The 22,621-nt window shown below is 45.5% G+C and overlaps 2 protein-coding genes across 7 annotated transcripts in view; one reads left to right on the top strand and one right to left on the bottom strand.

The window, feature by feature from the left end:
* ARHGAP44 (Rho GTPase activating protein 44) overlaps positions 1–5,155 on the top strand; it is a 177,623-nt gene extending 172,468 nt beyond the window's left edge. For 4 of the 5 annotated variants that reach the window (XM_079135297.1, XM_079135293.1, XM_079135296.1 and 1 more), the window contains one exon: positions 3,606–5,155. In XM_079135297.1, the coding sequence (XP_078991423.1) occupies positions 3,606–3,745 (140 nt within the window). In that variant the 3' untranslated portion in view covers positions 3,746–5,155. Of the gene's footprint in view, positions 1–779; positions 832–3,605 lie in introns of all 5 variants that reach the window. The other variant, XM_079135295.1, reaches the window with a different exon arrangement.
* Positions 4,226–22,621, bottom strand: part of ELAC2 (elaC ribonuclease Z 2) — a 28,521-nt gene continuing 10,125 nt past the window's right edge. For both annotated transcript variants that reach the window (XM_079135291.1, XM_079135292.1), the window contains 16 exons: positions 18,848–18,906; positions 18,680–18,752; positions 17,992–18,104; positions 16,508–16,603; positions 15,411–15,549; positions 15,244–15,329; positions 13,347–13,465; positions 12,071–12,167; positions 9,598–9,736; positions 9,023–9,061; positions 8,814–8,923; positions 8,201–8,300; positions 8,007–8,127; positions 7,673–7,751; positions 6,961–7,105; positions 4,226–6,405 (listed from right to left, as the gene is read on the bottom strand). In XM_079135291.1, the coding sequence (XP_078991417.1) occupies positions 6,172–6,405; positions 6,961–7,105; positions 7,673–7,751; positions 8,007–8,127; positions 8,201–8,300; positions 8,814–8,923; positions 9,023–9,061; positions 9,598–9,736; positions 12,071–12,167; positions 13,347–13,465; positions 15,244–15,329; positions 15,411–15,549; positions 16,508–16,603; positions 17,992–18,104; positions 18,680–18,752; positions 18,848–18,906 (1,749 nt within the window). In that variant the 3' untranslated portion in view covers positions 4,226–6,171. The remainder of the gene's footprint in view (positions 6,406–6,960; positions 7,106–7,672; positions 7,752–8,006; positions 8,128–8,200; positions 8,301–8,813; positions 8,924–9,022; positions 9,062–9,597; positions 9,737–12,070; positions 12,168–13,346; positions 13,466–15,243; positions 15,330–15,410; positions 15,550–16,507; positions 16,604–17,991; positions 18,105–18,679; positions 18,753–18,847; positions 18,907–22,621) is intronic.

Raw genomic sequence — 22,621 nt, 5'->3', positions numbered from 1 at the left:
GCCAGTGAAAACCCTAGGCAAATTTGCAAGTGTTTGCCTGGGGTCAGGAGATTTCAATATTATGGGGAAGAGCCATCTGGTGATGTAGCTTCTCTGTTTTTGGATGTGATTAATGTTGAATGTACAGCTGCTGTCATCCACCCTGAGGCTTATTTTTAAATTAAGGCAATTCCTTCCTGAGAAATGGCAGTGAGTAGCACACCTTCCTGTAGTTCTTGGGGAGGTGTGTGTTTCTGAGGGAGCAATGATGTAGAGGACAGTCGCTGACCTGGGGAGACACTTGCCTCAGGAGCTCACAGTCACATGAGTAGCCCACAGGCTGCTTCTCCAGCACACCACATCTGCTGACTCTCCAGCCATCCCAAGTCCAGAGCACAAGCGTGGCCCATAGTGTGAGCCACAGAACGAGGAGAGGACGTCAGGAAGGCAGAAAAGAGCAGAATGAGAGAAGCAATTTGGGGGCAAAAGTGGGGGAAGGCAAGGAGGGACAGTGTCCTTGTGACTTGAGGTGTGGAGGGATTCCCTTCCCATCACACAGGCTTAATATCTGATCGTCAGTATCAACGACACCCTCTGGTTCCTGCATTCCATTTTGTTTTGATGTTCTTTTGAGAGCAGACCATGACTGTGTGGTATGTACGGGTCTCTGAGCCAGTGTAGAACCTGCAATGCTTTGGTGTGGCCCACCTGGGACCATTACACTCAGCAAGTGTTTTTGTTACATTCATGTTTCATCGTGTTTATTCCTCTCTCCGAATCCTATCATTGTGTTCTTGCAGCTGTGTGACATGGGTGACGCAGTGTTGGATACGTGTGAGGGGGATTTTCAGGGTAAGCTGGCCCCGGCCTCACCTCCCTCCACCCTCCCAGCCAGCCAGGCCGGCTGCCCCTGCTCCCTGCTGCCAGCGCCCCAAGAGCTGCCCCTCCTCTCTGCATGCAACTCAGACAGACTGACCGACCGCATGGCTGCTGCACTTATACCAGCCTCCCGCAACCTCATCAAGGATGAGCTGACCCAGGAGCTTACTGAGATCATTGGCCTTTTTTTCTTTTTCTTTCTCATAGGAGCTGGGGGAGAAACTCAACAAATGGGTTTAGCTCTTCTTTCCTTATCCTCTGTCTCACCATATCACCTCCTTGCAGCTGCCCTCCTCTCCCCCTCAGGTTTAGAATTTGCAGGGGTAACAGATCTGTTCTTCATAGGGTGGATCTGCTGGAGGCTGTTGTGCCCAGTGCATTAGGAACATGCTCTGCACACTCTTTTAGGAAGGTGTCCTGATGGGCAGACTTACCTGGTGCGGCTTTCGCAGGGTCCAACACATGGTCTGTGGCCATGAGCTTGTACCAACAGATCTCAACCATCAGATTCTGCTCCCCATCACCCCCAGTACTGGGGATTGAACCCAGGGGTATTTTCTTTTTACTGAGCTGCATCCCCAACCCTTATTTGTTTTTTTGAGACAGTGTCTCCCTGTGTTGCCCAGGCCGACCTGGAACTGGTGATCCTCCTGCCTTAGCTTCCTGAGTCACTGTCTATGCCCAGCTCAGACACAAATTCTAATACCTATCTTCTTCCAGGCCATGAGCTGGCAAATCCTGAAGAATCCTTAGAACTCATTCCACTCACCTCCATAATAGTTAGCTAGATCCTTTCTGTCCGACTCAGTAAAACAATTTGGGAGCATTTTTATCAGCATCTGCTTGGTTCCCTTTCCCTTCTGCTCTCCCCGAGCAGATGCTCAGGGCTGGGAATGTGGCTCGGTGGTAGAGTGCTTGCCTAGCATTCTCAAGGCCACCTGGGTCACATCCCCAGCACTGGACGGAAAAAAAAAAAAAAGTAGTAGTAGATATCCAAAGCTAAAACCTAGAATGTTTAAAAAAAAAAAAAAAAAAGCCACAAAAATGAGGTGTTCTTGCCTTAGTAAGAAGCAGGGTCCAGAGTAACCCCAGGTTTCCTCAGCACATGGTCCTGCATCCTAGCTACAAGGGACCTGGTGCTCAGAGACGGAAGTCTCCTAACAAACATTTCTAGAGTGCTTGTGAAATATGAAAATCGCAGCAGCAATTTCCCTCAGAATACTAATGAGGGCTTCTTCCCCTAAATCCCATCCCCTTGCCAAGCAACCTTTCTCCCACCGGGGTCCGTTAAGAGAATAGTGGGGGTCATAAGCGTCTGTGCTGGGATCAGGCGGTCTCTCATGTCATGTCTGCACTCCTCTCCTTCCTTATTTCCATTTGACTACTCGGTCTCAGGGAAGGTAAGAAGTTGTCCGAGGCCATACTTGTCCTTGAGACAGAGCTGGAAGTTAGAATCCAACCAGAGAAGCCTGTGTTCTTCCTGCTAGGAAACCCCACCCAGCAGGTGACCCCAGGCTGGCACAACCTCCCACCTTCAGAGGAGAGATGGCCACAGATGCCCTGCAAAGCCCACAAGCCATCTGCTGCAGGAGAATTGAGTGGCACTGACTGAGCTGAGCTTCAAACCCCGAAATCTCTGCTCCATCAGGCAGCAAATGAATGACAGGCTGGGATGACATTTGGAGGACTATCTGGGGGATGGGGTGAGAGAAGAGCTTTGTCCCAGAGCTTCCATGTCTGTATAATGTCTTTTAGGGCAGTGTCCAAGTGTATGTCTGTACTCTAAGCATGGTAGTCCTCAGTCTGCACATCTGTTTTACAACAACAAAAGTAAAACTCCCCTTTCCAAGAGTAGCCCAGTGCTGCCCCCTCCAGGTGCAGTTCTGTCACTTGAAGTGCAGTTCCCACTCTGGGTTGAGAAACCAGGCTAAGTGAAGTTCAGAAACTCAGAACAGGAGGGGAGACAATAAGACCAAGTTCACCTCCCAGTTCACCTCCCACTGCCCCCTGGGAGTCAGCAGGCCTGGCCTTCCGGGGTCACTGCTCCAGGGCCGTTTCCAGCATGGTGTGTACAGAGGGTTTTGTGTGTCAAGCTGCTGGCTCTAAGGACTTGTCTTATTTTTGCCGACACAGTTGTCGACGTGCTGAACCTGTTCCTTCTGTTATACACTTTCTGCTCCGTTTTCCAGGAAGAATGACCTTTCAGTGCCCCTAATAAGGATGGAACCAGAAAGGGGGGTTTTGCTGGAGTAAACCAGTAAACCAGGAGTTTACTCCAGCTACAAGGTCCTGAGGAAGACCTCTCTGCCTTACCTCCATGAGCTGTCCCCAAAGCAGCTGTTTCTGAGTGAGGACACTGATTCAGGGCTCCCCCATTGTCACATACCCTGTCCCTACAGACTTGAGGGAACTAAATGCAATCTGAGCTACATTCCCCCAGGATCCTATTGAGACCTGCCCAAGAGCATCCCGCTTATCAGGATCCAAGTGCAATGAGGCTGAGCTGTTCTGGCCGTCCTCCCTGAACTACTGTGGCAGAACCTGCATCCTACCACCTTGAAGGTAGAAATGAATGGACTTGGCCATAACTCAGTCATGCAGTAATATGCTTAATCAAACCAACAAATGATCTAGCCCTAGAATGACCAAACCACCCTGCTTCCCAGTGCTGAAAGTATTTGTCTGCAGTTAGCCTCTTGTTAGCCAGAAGCCCCTTTTCAACTCCCTCTCTCTCTGCCAACTTGCAGATCTTGTCCACTTTGATATCCCCTCCATCCACATAGAGCTGGGATCAACACTCCGCCTGAGCCCCCTGGAGCACGCAAGGCGACACTCAGTGACAGACAAGAGGGACTCGGAGGAGGAATCTGAGAGCACCGCCCTCTGATGCAGCACCCTGTCCCCAACACGCGTGTACATACATACATGGGCCCTGGAAGCACGCTGCCAGGAGCAGCGTCCCTGAGCTCGCCGAGTATTCTCCGTTGGCTCTTTCCTGTTACCTCCAACATGGGGTTGGAGTTTGACAGAAAACTGCAATCTCTGGTCCATGTGGGGAATGTCGGTGGTGCAGATTTTGTTTGTTCCTTATGGGTGGTGACTTCGGCCTTTTGTTTGACCTTTGCCTTTTGACATTGTGCCTATTTTGATCCATTTTCAGCCTCCATGACAAGTAGTACCCATCTGTCCACCCAAGGGCTTGTCAAATGTCCTTTGGGGTGGGGAGTGTGAGGGAGGGAGTGTTGTTACCTGGTTACCAGAGGGCCACTGCTTGACTGTGTACTGGGACAGGCGATGTCAGGTCCTGGAATATCAGTGTAATGGCTAGATGGGAAGGAGGACAGGAGGGGAACTTTTCACTCAGACCTGGACTAGGGCTGGAATTCCTGAAGTTCTGGTCACTGATCTCTGCTTGATGCCCAGAGAAGGGCCAGCCCATGTAAAACCTTTAGGCTGCCCTTAGTCAAAGGGCTCCAAAGTAAATGGCTTAAAACATTTGCTTCCTCAGTTTCCCTCCCCCGCTCATATGACTGAAAGTTCCCTTTATTCCTTATCATTTTATACTTCTGAATTTAAGAGGATCTTGACCACATCTGGAGGGTCCATGGTAGCTCCCCATCCCCCTGAAACACATTAGGTCTATCAGTCATTTTGCTCCTCCAGCATCCAGCTCACTAGTATGTGGGGTCCTGGAGCTGGTTTCTACATTCTGGAGGTTACAGCTGAATAGCAATAATTCTGTTACCCAGAGCAGGTAGAGGAGAGTAAAACCAACCTGCGGAGACACTGGTCCACGCGGTGGGCCGGCTTTGCTCACCAGCATCCCCTGCGCATCCCTTCTCATGAAGTCCCATCCAGTTCTGGGGAGGAGGGTTGGGAGGCACTGGGAAGCCTATTTGCACTTTGGGATTAAGGGAGTGAGAAACAGATCTGGGCCATGCATGCAGTCAAAGTTTCAAATTTTATCCTTTTAAAATAGATATAATATACCTATACATGATATAATATTTGTATATATGAAATCTATATTTGTTTAATTTGAGCCATTCAATCAAAACTGATGTACAGGTGTACAATGAAAAATTTAAATGCTTAGTTATTTTTCCCAACAGTGTAAAGTCACCCTTCTCTGAGAGTGGGATTTGCAGACTTTTGATGTTACAGCTTTGCTCACTTCCTGGCAAGGGCAGTTCAACCCCCAGTTTGTAACGGAGCCCGGGAGTTGAGGGGTCTCTTTAAATACATGTACAAATTGTTGTCAAAAGTAATGTTATTAAAATAGATTTATTATCCCTGAGCTTGGCACATGTTCTCTCTTTAATAATAAAGCTGTGGGGCAGCTATCAATCTCTCCTGCTGCATCAGGAAGAAGTCTGAAGGTCACCAACAGGAAAGGCCAAGTTCTTGCTGCCTTTCTCACTCTGTCACCGTTTTTAAAGCTCTTCGCACGTTCTCCCAGGTAGGGAGAGGATATAAATACTAGATTGAGCTTTAAAATTAGTATATAAATACTAGTTTCAAGTGCTAACCTGTGTTTTGAAATTCCACAAGGATGTCAAAGAAGCCAGCCTGATGTGACATTTTTTTAAGTTTTAAGGGCAAAGAGTGATTCTCATCATGAGCAAGAGAGAACAAATTGATCATCTCTACTTTTAGCCAGAACAATGAGATTTAGACCCCCTGTTCCTCTGCCATGGCCAGGCGCTCAATAAATGTTTGAAGCCCCAGCTACAAGCTTATACAGCTGAGCTTTTGTCAAGGCTTAGCTATTGAGAAGTGGTGGCTCCCCCTGGAGGCAGAAAGGTTCTTCTACCACTCTAGTTTTCCTAGACATACTGGGTACCCGGCACGCAGAAGACCCTCCTCTGAAGCAGCACTAGAACGAAGCGAAGAACTCTGGATTCCAAACTCAATCTTTATTGCATCCGATTCTCTGGAAACACTATGCTTTGAGTCTGGAATACCTAAACCCAATGTCACCCGTCACTTGGCTTATCTCTGATTTGCAGAGGGAACCACTTTGCTGGAGCAGGTGAGGGGTGCTGTTTCCAACTTGCATTAGAATTCTAGTTGCACCAGCTTTCTTCTGTTTATCGGCCTTCTGTTCCAAGGCCATGCCAGGCACGAGTCATAGGACGCATCTTGCAGACTGGTGTTTATCCTGGAGCCCAGGCCACAGCACGCCGCCACACACCCATCCAGAGCTGCCTCCTGGCTGATCATGCTCTCTGGCTCTCACCAGGATAAGGAGAGTGGGTGCCGCACAGGGCAGAAGACCCAGCCTTTAGAGTACAGGGTGTTCCCAGACCTTTGCTAGGCTCTGACCTTCTTACTCTGTGGGCTCTGCAGCTCTTCTGTCTGGGCACGTTTCTGCTGGGATTCCCTGTCTTCAGAGTGGCCTGCCTTCTCCTGGGACAGGAGGGCTGCTCGCACCAGCCGCAGCTCCCTCTTCTCTCTGCGCTCCACCATCTCCTCAATGTCATCAGCAAATAGGGCTTTAAGTGGGGGAATCAGCTTGGGCATGGTTGGAAAGTCACCAAAACGGACCTGGAAGGCCAGGCACAGGATAGGAACATGACTCAGAGGGGCAGGGCAGAGGGACAGGATCTGGGAGTGAGGAGACTGGTACCTATGCAGCAGAGGCCAACTCCCTACCCATACACGGCAAGTGATTATGATTTCAACTGAAAAGAATCAAAGAATGCTTTGAGGGTAGGGAGAAGGCCCTCTAAAGAAAGGAGCAGACTCCTCGCTCCTGGATAAGGGTGGTAAAACCACAGGCCTCGGAAAAGGAAAGAAAGGGAATGTGGTTCAGGCTCTGCGACATCAAGCTGGCCTGGCTCTACCACTCGAGATGTGAGCACCTGTCCCAGGATTGTGCTGAGGCTCCAGTGCTGTGACTGGGCACTCCAGCCAACATCCCTGGGACAATGTCCAGCAGGTCCTACAAGAGGTGGGTCTCTGCATTAGACCCTGGATACGGCGATGATTAGTGACAGACCCTCTTATCTTCATTGCCCCAAGCAGGAAAGAAAATGAAAGGAGGTGAGTCCCCACTTTCCTGGTCTCATCCCCAAAACACACAGCCCATGTGACACAGACCTTCATATGGTCAAAGGCGATTCCCACTTTCTCATTGAAGTCAGGGCTGAAGAGGGGGATCTTGGCGTAACGCTGGCTGAAATGGTTCAGCATGATGAACTCCGCGTTCATCCGCATCCCCACGCCAATGGCTTGGGAGGTAGTGCTGTGGGCCAAGAACAAAGCAGACGGGAAGCTGAGCCACAAGGAAGGGCTCCAAGGCCTAGAACTAGTCCAGGCCCTGTCCCTGATGCTGCTGGGGCACCCAGGGAAGGCCAAGGGATGTTCTCAAGTGGCACCTCTTTAGCCAGATCCTTCCCCTCTCCTTAAGGGACGCCCACAATCTGTGCTGGCTGCCAGCTCCCATCAGGGGGGACAAGTGGGAAAAATCCAAAGGCTTACAAGGCACGTTTTCCTTTAGCCCAAAGTTCAGTCCCTCTCCCCACCCTAGCCCCTGCCTTTCCCTAGTCAATCCCTGATGTGATTTAATATTATTCCAGCCTATTTCTCTCTTTAAGAACATCTTGCCTCACCATAAGAACCAAGGAAACTGCAAAAATTGAGGTAGAAGGCCTGAAGAAATCTGCTGTGGGTTCAGGAATTCCCCTCAGCCCTCAGCTGGAAGCTGGCCAGTCCTGCATCACTGAGAGCACTGTCTTTCCCAGGGAAAGCGCTGGGACTTCACTTGATGGGAGGAAGTGGGTGACAGGGAGGACTAATTGGTCTTTGCTACCTATGTGTCTTTTCCACTGCTTCTTCTTCCAAGCCGTCCTCCAGAGTGGCTTCATGTATCAGGAGGGTGGCATCTTTCCCTGAGGGAGAAATGGGCTTTGTGTTAAGGCAGAGTCCTCTGTGTGAGCAGCATGTGGCCCTGGGATCCACAGCTGTGTCCTGACCCAAATACTCAGCACCCTTGGCCCTGTGACTTGTCTGCACATTAGGATGACAGCCACGCAATGTGAGGGGAACCCGTCTTCTGTCTCTGTGGACATGGCCTACACTCGTCTACCTGCACCTCACAACGCCATCCCCATTCCTCACCGAGGCTCATTTCTTCCTCTACTCACCCATCTGGACCAGAGCCTCACAGGGCATTGTGTCCCCTGAATAGACCACTTTCCAGCCAGACGTGTGCACCAGTGCACAGCCGAAAGCATGCTTGCAGTGTCGGACCAGGCAGGTCTGAAACTGAAGGAGCAGAGCTGGAAGCTGAGCCTGGCCCCCACCCTGCCCTCTTCAGGGCCTGTGACTGTGCCCTTACCTCTTCCAAATCACAAGCTTCCAACAGCAACCTAATCAGTTTTTCAACTGTGGGATTACTGACTTCAGCCCCTTTCTGAAGGCATTTTGCAGGAATCATACTATAAGAAGTCAAAATATATAAGATAATAATCATTAAAAATAATCATTAAACATGTAGAATAAAAATTCAGGTCTTTGGCTGGAGAGCCTCAATTCATTCTTAAAATGAAACCATAAATCGTAGTCATTAGGCTGGGGAGACTGATCAAATTAGAGCCAATCATTTCCCCTGTTCACTATAAGAACCTAGCAAATGTGTGCGACCCTGGATCTAGGCAATGCAGGTTGTGGATGACCCCAGATAGATGACCTTTCCTTTGAGGTGGGGACAGGGCCAACGCCCATCCATCCATCCACCTGAGGTGGATGGTTTCTGTGCTCCTACTATTTGGGTGTCTGGAATTGTCTAATGGAGAAATGCTGACCAAAATCTAGACAGCAGTACAGAACTGAAGTGAGGGCTGAGGAGAAAAGCCTCACAGAAAGCAGACATCAAGGGCAAGGCTGCCGGGGTATCACAGCTGCCCCAGTGTAAAGGCCACAGCCTGGGTCAGGCTGCCCTGGATGCTCACCTGACGTGGTGGAGCACCTCCTGGCACTGGTTGTGGTACTGCTGCAGCCAGGCTCTGAGCTGGGTGGGGGCTACCACCAGCAAAGGGTGGAATGGCTTTCCCAGAGAAACCTGCGACAAGATCCCAATGCAGAGTCGACAACGGAACATCTCAGTCAAAATTGTCTGCCAGTGCACGAACCAAGGAAACTCAAAATGTCCATCACTTACCAGAGCACGCTCTCTCTGCAACAGGATATTCAGCAAGCCCTGGGAAAGAGAAGGAGAAGTCATTAGTGAGGTTCAAATGCCATGGTCTTCTGCAGATGAAGGTTCTGTGGTCCTCATTCTATAGTATTTCCAACCTCTCTATAAACCAATCAGCCCTTCAGTGCTGCCACAGTTGGGGTGACAAAGACATATGACTTTGAAATACAATGGGCCACAAACAAGATGATCTGTATTAGAAAGATGGTAATGGTTGGGTCCCATGAACCCCTAGAAGACCCAAGCAAGGGCCTCACAGCCATGTTTCCTGTGTCTGCCCAGTTTTGTGGGGGCAAACTATTTGAGCAGGCAAGATTCAGGAAGAACATGTGAGGCCAAACCTGTAGAGCCACTTGAAAGATCAAAAGAAGGACAAGATGCTCTCCCTGAACAGCCCTGCACTGGGGCTTTGTAGAAGACTTTATCCCAGCGAGAGAAGACTAACAGAGCTCTGGGTGCCTTTGGAAACAGCAGGAGCAGATAGGCAGAAGCAGCTCCTTCCTGAGGGCCCGTGCTCCTGAGGCCCACCCAGCACTCACCGTATGGTGGTCTGCATGCAGGTGGGATACAAACACAGCAGCGAGTGTGCCCAGGACCCTGTCCACTTGATCTCCGTAATGACGGCACAGCTGCCCAAACGTGCCTTCACCACAATCCAGTAGCAGGGACTTGTCAGGGCTATAGAAGAAGAGCAAGAGAGTCACCAAAAGGACAGCCTTCTGACAGAGTGATGTTTGCTTTAGTGGAGAACAGGCAGAAGCTGTGCAGATTTCAAGTCTTCCCTAACCTCTTGTACGCCTTTTGTAGGGAGATTATATAAAAACCAATTAATTTAACCATAAAGATAACTTAAAATGAGCAATCTTCTCTGTATAAAAGAATGATTCATATAATCCTGAAGCCTTTTAAGAATATAGATCTATACAAATTCTGGGCATCTAGAAACAAAAAAATGACTAATTATATAGATTAAATGAGAACACCTCTGTGGAGAATACAGAGCCAGGCATTATGTATATGAGACTGTTCCAGTTCCAATTACCACAGGATTCTTCCCCTTCCAAGTCGGCCTGGTTTCCCTACCCCACGTCCTCCAAGCTGCCTTGTGCAGATGGTTTGTATGTGCTCTATGCAGGAGTTGGTTAGTGTGGACTCTGGCTTTCACTCAGATGGTCTGACTGGTAGGTCCCAGATGGGGCTCACGGAGCTTCAATTCTGACAGCTTATGGCAGTTTTTTGTTTCAGAAGCAATGCTCTAAGGTGAGGAGTGCTGTTACCTTCCTGGCCTTCTTCCTTCTTGGGAGAAGTGCTTGCTTGCTCAGCTCCTCACATTCATAAAGGCACCTCAAGACAACATGGGAAAGCTGGAGTGGAGAAGGCAAGCTGGTAATCACCTCTTCTGATTAACTCCAGCAGGTTCATGGGGCCACTCTCAGGGTTTGGGGATCAGAAACCAGACAAGCTTCTCTGAGCATCTCAGCCCCTAGGGGAGCCCAGCTCGCTAAGCCTTTCAGTGCATTTCTCAGTAATAAGAAAGTGATACCCTAGATTTGCACATTTCAGATCTCAGGGTGCATCGTAGCATCATATTGCTGTTTACATTTGCTACATTGTTTAGTTGTTTATCATCTTTCATTAGAATCTAACACGATACCATGAAATTTAAAAGCTACCCTGGCAAGAGGATCATGAATTCAAAGCCAGCTTCAGCAATGGCGATGTGCTAAGCAACTTAGTGAGATCCTGTTTCTAAATAAACTACAAAATAGGGCTGGGAATCATACATCAGATAGAGCACTAATCTCCAGAATCTATAAAGAACTCAAAAAACTCTACACCAAGAATGCAAATAATCCAATCGACAAATGGGCTAAGGAAATGAACAGATACTTCACAGAAGAAGATCTACAAGCAATCAACAAACATATGGAAAAATGTTCAACATCTCTAGTAATAAGAGAAATGCAAATCAAAACCACCCTAAGATTCCATCTCACCCCAATTAGAATGGTGATTATCAAGAATACAAGCAACAATAGGTGTTGGCAAGGATGTGGGGAAAAGGTACACTCATACATTGCTGGTGGGGCTGCAAATTAGTGCAGCCATTCTGGAAAGCAGTGTGGAGATTCCTCAGAAAGCTTGGAATGGAAACACCATTTGACCCAGCTATCCCACTCCTTGGCCTATACCCAAAGGACTTAAAATCAGCATACTACAGATATACAGCCACATCAATGTTCATAGCTGCTCAATTCACAATAGCCAGATTGTGGAACCAACCTAGATGTCCTTCAATTGATGAATGGATAAAGAAACTGTGGTATATATATATACAATGGAATATTACTCAGCCCATAAAGAATGATAAAATTATGGCATTTGCAGGCAAATGGATGAAATCGGAGAATATTATGCTAAGTGAGATAAGCCAATCTCAAAAAACCAAAGGACGAATGATATCGCTAATAAGTGGATGATGACACATAATGGGGGGTAAGAGGGGTTAGTGTTAGGGTTAGAGTTAGGGTTAGGGAGGGGGGCAAGAATGGAGGAAGGAAGGACTGTACAGAGGGAAAAGAGGGGTGGGAGGGGTGGGGGGAAGGGAAAAAACAGCAGAATGAATCAAACAACATTACCCTATGTAAATTTATGATTACACAAATGGTATGCCTTTATGCCATGTACAAACAGAGAAATAACTTGTATCCCATTTGTTTACAATAAAAAAAAAAAAAAAAAAATAGGGCTGGGGATGTGGTTCAGTAGACAAGTGCCCCTGAATTCAATCCCTAGTACCAAAACAAAAACAAACAAAAACTAACCTGGTACTCAACAATCTTACTTCCGGCATATACATATCTGCAGAGACATTGTAACAAGCACACAGGGCTTCATACCATTGTGCTTTCAAAATTTAGCCTTGTGAGCAGAGCAGGACTTTTATTTAAAAAATAAGCATGATAAGTCTGCTCTTTGATGGGTGCAGGCTTTCTGGCAAAGCAGTAATACCTTAAGTTGACAAGCGTGGAGCTGACATTTCGAATCTTCATGGGGATGGCAGACCCCGTTCCCAGGAAGATGATTTCTGGATACTGGCTTTTTTTCTCTGTAGAAAACACATAAAATATAAATTTCTTTGTGTCAAAAGTGAACCAAACTTCAGTCATGAGTGAGGAAGGCAAAAACAGTTATGTTCAACCTCCCAGAAGGGGTGCTAAGGGACTCACAAGAAAGGCTTCCTCATCAGGGTGAGACCTGCAGGCAATATGTGAGGAAAGAGCCACCTTGGAGGTAGGACAAATACATTCTACAATTTTTCTTAAAAACAAAATAAAACAAAACACTCCAATTCTTTTTAAATAAATTAGAGGAAAAAAGGGGAGATTTCTTTATCCTCTGAGTTGTTATTTACTTCAAGGGAGTGGCATCTACCTTGCTCCCTGCTTCTGTCCTCACAACTACATTGGGTAGGAAACACCCTGCTGTGTAAGGGAGGAAGCAGGCTCAGAGGGCCCCATCTCCACAGAGATAGTGAGAGGCAGAGCCAGGAATCAGATTCAGAGAAACCCATGATTCCCAAGCCTGTGTCTCTTTCTTGGCCTCACGCAGTCCAACGAGCCCTTGTGCACCTCTGAAAGCATCCCACGAACAAAGTGAGTCTTTTACCTCCATATCAGAAGACCAATCATAAAGAGTAAAGTAACTCCTGGGAAGTCAGTCTTCCCAAATCACACCAAGGAAGAAGAGGTGAAGATGTGCTACTTCTGTGGCTTGCCTGGTACTGACCTCCAGAGAAGCAAGATCATTTGGCTAGATTAAAGCCCCAACCCTCCTATTCCAGCATTCTTATCTTTCTCTCACTTAAAATAACACCAGAAAAACCAATGAGAACAGAGGTCAGAAAATGCCCTAACTACTTTTCTTGACAGGGTGGTGAAAACCCAATGAGGAAGGCCAGAATCCTCCATGAACATTTATTAGCAAACCCAGGACTAGATTCCAAGTCAGCAGAGACCCAGGTCAGAACCCTCCAGAGGGTCTCACAGATGCCCCAGGTATCTTTCACAAGAGACTGAATTTATTGATCTGGGGTGGGACATGGGACTGGAATTCTGGAATTTCTTTACCCCACTTCTCTGATGTTTATGATTCTAATGTAGAGTGAAGGTAGAGAAGCTCTGAATTAAATAAATGAAGCAGGTTAGAGTGTGCCCCACTAGTGCTGTAAGGACACCTGCAGGTGGGCAGAGCCCAGGAGAGAGGCTGTCCCTGGTCCTCCACTCACCTGCAGGGGCTGGACTGTTCTGCATGCTCCTTCTATACTCCTGCACACTCTCCTGGAAACTGGGGAGCTCCAGGGCCTCAGCTATGAATTCGTCGGGATTGCAAGTAATAACGGCGTCCCTGCAGAGAGAGGCATCTCTGGTGACTAAAGAGGGTGTTCAGGCTCAACAAACACTGGTTTGGCTATCTAGAATCAATCCATGAGGACAATGTGCAGAGTGTTCCTTTGGATCAACACTGAAGACTAAGTGACTGAGATGGGTGGTTCTATTCTGCCTCTGGAGACTTCTTGAGCCTTAGCTCACTTATGAGGGGTATCTCAGTGTGAGTTCTCAACATCTGCAGCTCCTCACATCTCTTGGCCTCAGAGCCTGAAAATTGGGTGCTACTGATGCCCAGGGCAGGATGACTCTCTGTGGTGGGACTTATCCTATGCAGCAGCCCTTATGCCACTACCCTACCCAGGTTGTGACAATGAAATATGTCTCCATACATTGCCACCAAATGGCTCTGCTTGAGAAGCAAGGCCCTACAGAGTGACTCTCCAATTCAGGTGCACACAGCTTATCAATGGGAACTTTAGCAAAATGCTGAGCCTCACCCAGTAGCTTGGAGTGGAGCCTGGGAGCCTGCATCTCCAGCAAGCCCCCAGCTAATGCTGATCCTGACCCCATGAGCACAAAGGCCTAAACTGGTGGCTCTTCAATCTGACCGAGCTTCGAAATCACCTGAGCACTTATGAAGTAAGCCCCAAGCCTAAGTTGCAATATCCTAACTCAGCAGGTCTGGAACAGAACCCAAGGACTGCATTTTTCACAAGCACAAGGTGAATGTGAATACTGGCCAGGCTGGTCACTGCTGAATGTAACAGCCTGTGTAGATGTTAACAAAGGGACAGCAGCAGGCTTGTCAGCTCAAGATGGCCCCTCTGAGCCAGAGTTCTACAACTAAGAGTGCTGGACCAAGGCTCCTCAAAAGTGCTAGTTAGCCACAACAGTATATATGACCAGTCATAACCCGAGACAGTCCATTCTAACACTTACAGTACAGAGTGCATGGAAACCTAAAAAGTCTTCAGATTCAGATCTCAAAAAAGAAAATGAAGTTGTGGGGTGGTAAGAATTTTTCACTTTGCTAGTTGGAAGAGGCAGAGGAATTCCAGGTTAATAATAATTATTATTATTTCAATATTCCAGGTTGATAATGTGCAGTTATCAGACACCTGAAGAAGTATTGCATTCTGACCCAGTTGCATTCACATTTAGGAATAACCTTCAGGGAATAAAGTTCTACTTCAAGATGCTCATACAAGACATTTACTGTTTCATTAGAACAGCACAAAATTGAAAATGTCCTAAATAAGTAAATATCCCTATCTAAAACACCAATAAAAATCTTGTTACTGAAGAGTATTTAATGATACAGGAAAAGACTGTCACTATCAGTCCATAAACCCACATACAGTTTTTTTATAACTACATGCTCACATTCACAAATTAAAAATAAAAAATGTTAACTATCACACTCTAGGTGGCAAGGTAATGGGTGCCTTGCTTCATCATGCATCTCTTATTTTCTGTATTGGAAAACAATGAACACTATCATTGCTACCATGGAAAACGATTTTTTAAAAGGATTATCACTGGCCCCAATCCTCCCAACTCAACCCAGACTAAAGTCAAGCTATTTTTCTAAATAAACCTCAGTGCTGGAACACAGCCCTAACCTTTCATGAATGCACTGTCTATGGCTCTCTTGAGCTAGATGACAGAATCAAACTTGTGACAGACACTTGGTCTGAAAAGCTTCCTGAAACATCTGCTATCTATCTGGCCAGTTGCAGAAAAGGCTGCCCACCCACAGCCTAGATGGTTCCACTGGCTCAGAGCTGCACAAACCTCTGCCACTCCCTTCTGGGACGCAGCTGGTACTTTAGGAGGCATTCTCCCCGGACTGTGGGCACACAGAGGGTGGGGCCTTCCCCCTGAAAGAGACAGAAAAACACTCTATGGTGAGAAAGAAAAGGACAGGAGCCAGGATGTCAGGGGCTGTTCTGGGACGCTACCTTACTCTGGGAAGTGGTGAGCAGGGGGAAGATGTCTGGATGGATGAGATTGAGCTGCGTTTGAATCTTGTGGCTGCGAAGGTTGTGGACTGATGAACAATTCTCATTCAGGATCAAGTGCTGAGTGTCAGGCCCAAACCTAAGGAGAAACCAACCATACACGGACAGTGTCCTTTAGGAAATGATTCCGCCCAGGGGCAACACTGTAGATTGGGAGTGTTCAAAGAGGTATATCACTTGCCCCCAAATAGCTACTACATGGGCAGACATAATCCTGCTTATATTCTCTATTGTAGCTTCCTTTGGAGTATACTAGAAAGGATGGTGGAAAAACGAAGAAAAATTAAGATGTTCCGATAGGGATCTCAAAACAAAATTGAGAACAGGGTTCAACATGAAAGGTGTAAGAGAAAAACAGCGTATATTACATTGTAAACTCTTAAGGAACAAAAGATGAAGGCAGTTGAAAAACATGAGATTGTTAGAGGGGAGAAGATGGAGATGAAAGCTCTTTGTGGGGAAAAGCAAGGGAGAAGCTGAAGAGCAAGCCAATCTCACCAAGCACCTGAGCTAATTCAGACTCTTCCCCTTCCCATCACCCTTTGCCCCCCACTCTTGGCCCTGGGTGCTGGCTGTAGCCAACAGCACTAGAAAAAAGTACAGGGCACTCTCCTCCCAGTTACTAAACATACACATTCCAGACATGCTACAAATAAAAAATCAGAGGAAATGAAATGACATGTCAAGGATTTAACATATTGCCTGACATGCAGTGGGCGTCCAGTAAGCAGAAGCTATTATTTTATATTTGCAAGTCTCTTCTGTAGGGTACCAAAGTGGAATGAGCAACCAAAAGACAGTATTGTTCAGGTACCACCTATAGTATGAAGGATGTAAAACTGAAATCAAGCCTATACAAGAGGGACATGTATAGATGCTGCGCCATCTAATGGTGGTTATTTTCTGGTAGAGATAGATGCTCCCAGAATAACATGGCAGGAACCCAGAGGAAATTCAGGCAGGAACAAAAGTGGGAGGACGGAGAATACACGAGTGCCTGGAAGAGGTGCCCATGTGTCCTGGGTTGGACTCCATACCTCTCCATCCACTGCTGGTATCTGCTGTCCAGAAGCACAGATTCTGGGGCTATGTGGACCACCAAGGCCACAGGGGTATCAGTCTTTCCTTGGTAGCTTGGTGGAAGGAAGAGTCGGGTATTACTTTATGAAGTGATACAAAATCAGGATATACACAAACAAGGACTATACGACCAGGGAGGGGACTGCCTTTATTTCCAGGCACGGTTCCTAAGCTACTCCCAGTGGTGCCTGAGTATTGCTGGCCCAGATCTGGCCATGTTACCTATGGTAGCCATATCCCATACACAGAATTCCTTGATTAGGCAAGTTCTGCTCTAGACTTCTTTCTCGTTGGCCTGGCTGAGCATTCTTCGTGTGACACTGAGGGGTGAGGCTTTTCCTGTCCTCTCCCTGCCTGTGGGGGCTCCCTCTCTTTTTCATCTCTAACAAGCAATTAGTTCCTCCAGTAAATGTCCTGTACCTCCAATTTCACCTTGGTATCTGCCTTCCAGAGAACCTCAGGCACCAGGATGGAAAATGAAAATTTCCTGAAATTCCACTATCTAGAGAGAAGACCACTCACAAACATGGTGATGTTTCCTTTTAGTTCCCTTAATTTTTTTTTTTTTTTTCCCATACACTAGCTGCTTTTATTTATCTTCTTCCATCACCCTCACCCACACGCACAGGGCTCATAAATGACACCTCAGTGACATGAAGTAGATTTGTTGCCTAAATCTTGAATAAAACACAAAGTCTGTACCACCAGGGTACCCAGGTTCACCCCCACAGAATAAAGTGGGCACAGAAAGAACTCCTAACACTCTAACTAGAAAGGGGTACTGAAGCCCAAAAGGGTTTGTTGTATAAATAGAATAAAAAAGTAAGTGAAAAAAACACGGATAAGTAAAAATGAGGAGCTTATATAAACCATTAGCAAAGGGAAAAGGTTTAAAACAGACACACTGGTCAAAAATTCTACCCAAGTTAAAACTGAACTGTAAAACTGATTAACTTTTCAGAGGAACAAAACAGAATGGCACTCAGACCTGAAAGATGGTCCCAGGCTGAAATTCTATTCCTTACCACTTGACCCACATGGTCTCAAACACTCTCATTAGATTAGATGTGGGGAAGTAAAGAAAATTCATGTAGGTAAAATAATCCAAATAATGAGTTGAGGCATTACTTAGAACTCAAGAAAGTTCTAGAATTTATTCTCGACTTCAAACTCTTAAGAATTCTATTTGACTTTCTAGCCCTTGGTGATTTCTGGTTGTCAGTCTTTTCTAATTTCACTTCAAGGCTACGTATACCACAAAACCCCCACCTACCAATAGCAATGTAAATCCTGCCAGTAGGATTAACACACACTTCAAACCCAGAATCAGGGTTTTCCCCAATATATAGCTCTATCCCCAAGATGCTTGTGTTCATATGGGCTGGGTTTCCTAAACAGCACCGATTCTTAATTCTTCCACCCAGGGGCCCCTCATTATTACCTCTTGAAGGTGGCATTCTCACAGATAGGCTGAATGAATCCTTTATCTGGACACTCGACCACAATAAATGCAACACCAGGATCTGGGGGCGTACAGAGTTCTTCAGGCAAAATCTGCAAAATCAAATGGGGTCCTAATATTCTCCCAACTGGCTGGCCTTCAAGGCAGCTACTAACATTATGCAACCCATATCCAAGTTCACAAAACACAAGAAAACTGGTAGAGTTACCACTACACCTTCCCTGCTCTTTGTTTATACTTAGACAACTAGTTGACGGAGACATTTCAAATCTACAGTGGCCAGGAAATAAGGTTTGGTATTCAAGGTTGTCTCCTTAGACATCAAAGAAGACTTCATCTTGAAAAATGGCACAGTGGCATTCCCCTGAGTCATGCACCCAAAGTCCAGCCATATGAAATCGGGTTTTGGACACTGCTCTGAACATCCTTGCAGAAGGAAGACCACCAGATACTGAACAGACCATCTACAGAAATGCCCAAACATAGCAGCATTCATATGCATGAAAAGTCAAGATAAGAGCTCTATCACAGAGCCAAGTAATGGAATTACAAGCTGTCCCATTTCCTTTAAAAGTGGTCTTTGTAAGGCATGAGCCACAGAGTACTCTGTCCAGTGTTCCAGGACCCACCTGAAACCACAGATCATCATGGAAAACAGGCACCTCACCTCTTTTCCTTCGTAGACGACACTCTTCCCATCCTTCACAGCAGCGATGATGGGTGCAATGGCAGCTGTCCCACTGAAATGAAGAGGCGAGCCCCCTGTGAGATGCAGTCTCTTTATGAACAATGGTGCACCCATAAAGTCCCCAACAGCTTCATCCCCAACACTCACACAGGAAGGCCCAGGTCCTTCGCTTTGAGCACCAAGAAGTTGCCTTTCTTCAAGTGAAGCTGTAACAAAGGGAGCACAACAGCAATTCCAGTGGCTGATGAAGAAGCTTGGTTTTAATCAACTTTCTTAGAAGTTTATCTTTTCGGTTTTTACTTTTTTAAAAAATTAATACTATTTGCACACAAATAATTACAATGAAGTTTATTGTTTTCAGAAAGTATACAATATTCTGAGGAGGTCGCTCATTTTGCAATGCTATAGAACTAAAACTTGAATGACTTAAAACAGTGCTTTATTTCCCCTTAACATTAACTCATTATAAATTTAACAAAATGTAATTCTTTTCCATATAAAAATTAATAAAATTATCCTTCAAGAGAAACCTAATGATACTTGGGTTCTGTTTTATTATTTAATATTCATCAATTAATAACTAAAAGATTATCACTAAAACATTGTCTAACTAGACAATGACCAAACAAATTGCCATATATCACAATATTCCCCCAAAAATGGATAGGTTTTTCTCATCCTGCATTTTTCAAATATTTGGTAACATAGTGTTATTGTTTTTATAATGCAGAAAAATTATAACAACAAATTCCAAATTTCCTCTTACTTTGTTAGAATGATAAACATTAATCCTATCACAAAGCTTCATAATCATCACCCTGAACTTAGACTTTTGTCTAAACATTTTTGGGACCTACATATTTCACACACAACAGGAAAAAAGTCCAGAATGACCCAAGATGTTAACTGGTCTTTCTTGAATTATATTCCATCTTTATTTTTTTCTTTCTTTCTTTTTTTTCAGTACTGGGTATTGAATCTAAAGGCACTCTATCACTGGGCTACATTTTACTTTTTATTTTGGAACAGAGTCTTGCCAAGTTACCAAGGCTGTCTGGGACTTGTGACCCACCTACCTCAGCCACCCAAGTCCCTGGAATACAGGTGTGTGCCACTGCATCCAGCTGCTGTAAATCTTGACATAACTATTTATATTTACTTTTAACTTCCTAAAGTTAAGAAGTTGTTCTTAAGACCAAGTCTCAAATTTGGATCTTAAGGTCTCATTCTCAGGATTCCAGACTCTTCCATCTTAAAAAATACTACCTTAAAGGAAGGTCTACAGCTTCAAAGTATGCATATCACAAAAAGATGCTTGATTTACCTGACATTAACAAGCACTGTAGTGAACAAACATTCTTTTCATACACTTAAATGGGTGTGAGGATGAAACCTCACAAATGGGTGTGAGGATGAAACTAAATGTTTCTAATGTTAAAAGGAACTTAATAAAGCAACAAGTGCCCGCCAGGCAGTCCAATGGCTGCTCAAACCCAGTGCTCACAGACTATTTTCTCTGACCACTAAACTCCACAGAACTTGAATTAGCCCACTGTATGGCTATCCAAACTCTCATCTGAGAAGCAGAAAATAAACTAGAAAAAGAGAAGAAAGACTTCAGGCTAACCCAGTGAGAGCAGTCCTCAAAAGCAGCAACAGACTGCAAAGGAGGAGAATTTCCAGAGCAAGCAGCTGCAGCTCCTTAGTGTCAGGGCCTACTGCTGCAGAATAGCTGCCCAAAGAAAACAACTGCTAGAGTTTGTAAGAGTGAGTCTGTATCACACAAAAACACATTTCATCATGCTCACATACCTACTTAAGAATGTGGGAAGAATCTAATACAATTTAAAGAGTACCATATAATAGTTTTAATAAACACCTGCTGCCTAAAAACTCAGCAACACACAAGTAATATGCCTATTAACAGTACTTAACTTTTATAAAAATTACAACTGTTGTTCAAATAGGTTGATAGAAATGACACCGGCAATGATCCTGCAACTCATGTTACTACTAGTATCTCATGAATGTTTTCACTTGTAGGTGTTAGAATCTGGATGAAAACTGCAAATGTATTTTACAATCAACATTACTTCTTTAATAACAACACACACACAAATAAAGCCCACAAAAAAATGTAGACTTACCATAAAGTAGGCCAAAGGATTTGTTCCAGATTGTATTATAATAAAATTTTAATGTAAAACTCTTCTAAAAATCCACCATAATGAACAGAAGATGGCAGAACAGAACAGAGGAGGCCACATTCCTGGCTGCTCATGGAATGAAACCAAGAAAACCAACAGGCAGCTTCTCAGCAAGGTGGGTGAACAAAAATAGTGGGGACTTACTGGAATTTAAAACTGGACATTCAAAGCATACGGGCCCTCAGGAGTTTGGATATAATAAAATAATGAAGAAATTCCCAGCAGCACAGCCACTGCCACAGTCAGGCCAGAAGCTCCAGCCAGGGAGGTCCTTCTGTGAGCACAGCAGAGGGACAAGGAAATTAAAGGAACACGCACTTTTGGGAGGCATAAGGCATGTCTGGGAATTGGGCATTTAGAGATTAGGGACACTGCCCAGCAAACCTGAAAGAGGTACTGTACAATATCCTTGTGGGGGAAAGAAGCTGCCATCCCCTCAGGCAGTATACAGAGGACAAAGGAAGGAACCATTTTACAGCCACTACATGGGGGGCTGGCAACTGAGGGGACCGATTCCTGGCAAACCTGAGTTTGGCCCAAAAGACAGGCCCAGTAAACACATGCTGCATGACACAGAGTGTGCTTAAGTGACCAGGAGAAAATCAAACGTGGAAAGAGGTTTACACAGGGGACAACTGGTCACAGAAATTCACCCAGTTCAACCACTCCCCCTCCAATTAGACTGCCTGCAGGACAAGCTGGGAGAGACACAGCTGGCTGGGAGCTCAGAAGGGTTGGGGCAGGAGAAATTGTTTGGAGACTGAACCCAAGGCCAGGAAACTTGAGGTCTGCAGGTGACATAGGGGACTAAGAATTGGGTTCCACCATGAGTGGAACCCAGGGGAGACACCTGGGGTAGTCTTCCAGGGTGGACAAGTAAGTACTGGGTGCTGGAGGTGCACTGATTTAAAATCTCCAGACCAATCAGCATTCAGCAAAGAGCTTGGAGCCCACCTAAGCGTAAACCCTGCCTTCAGGAACTCTGTCTGCCTATGGGACTACCCCTCTCACTCCAGCAATCCCAGAGGGTGGAGCAACACACTCTAGAAGACCCCACCTAAAACTGCCAAGAAGAGAACCCGAGAATACTTTGAACTCCACCGGAAAGAATTCTTTAACTTTTCATCAAGATTTTTTTCTTTTCTCTTCTCATCTCTAGCATTTTTGAAGCAAGTTATTTACATGGATTAGTTTTTTGTGAACTAGGATGTTTGATCAGTATATTTTAGTTTTGTTTTATAGTCTTTTAAATTTTTTTAAAAATGTTTGCTTTATATGTATTTTTTTCTCCTACCTGTTTCCCTTGATTCTCTCTTCTGCTAACAACCATTCTCTATTGTTCTTTCACTCTTCCTTTAATCTCTTTCTGCTGCCTTCACTCCTCCTCCCTCAGAATCATCACATCCTGTATCACCACTTCTGTTCTCTCCCTGTCCACCACTTGAAAACATAAACTGTTTTGCAAACTTACTGTTTTTATTACAGGAAAAAACTGATGATATCATATTTCTGTTCATTGTGATAATTAACAGTGTAGAGATCATAGTAGGAACTATTTGGTTTAATACTGTAAATTGTTTGCATTGGTTGTTATTATTTGTCTCCCCCTGACAGTGAGGTACTGGAAACCTTCAGGGACCCTATAAGTCCACAGGGTAGAAACTCTACTGCCTCAGAGCCACACTGTTATATGGGCAGACACACAACCAACATG

This window comes from Sciurus vulgaris (assembly GCF_902686455.1).
Source record: "Sciurus vulgaris genome assembly, chromosome: 3".
Lineage (NCBI taxonomy): Eukaryota > Metazoa > Chordata > Mammalia > Rodentia > Sciuridae > Sciurus > Sciurus vulgaris.
Note: the sequence above shows the minus strand (reverse complement) of the source record. Positions and strands in the feature narration are given on the sequence as shown.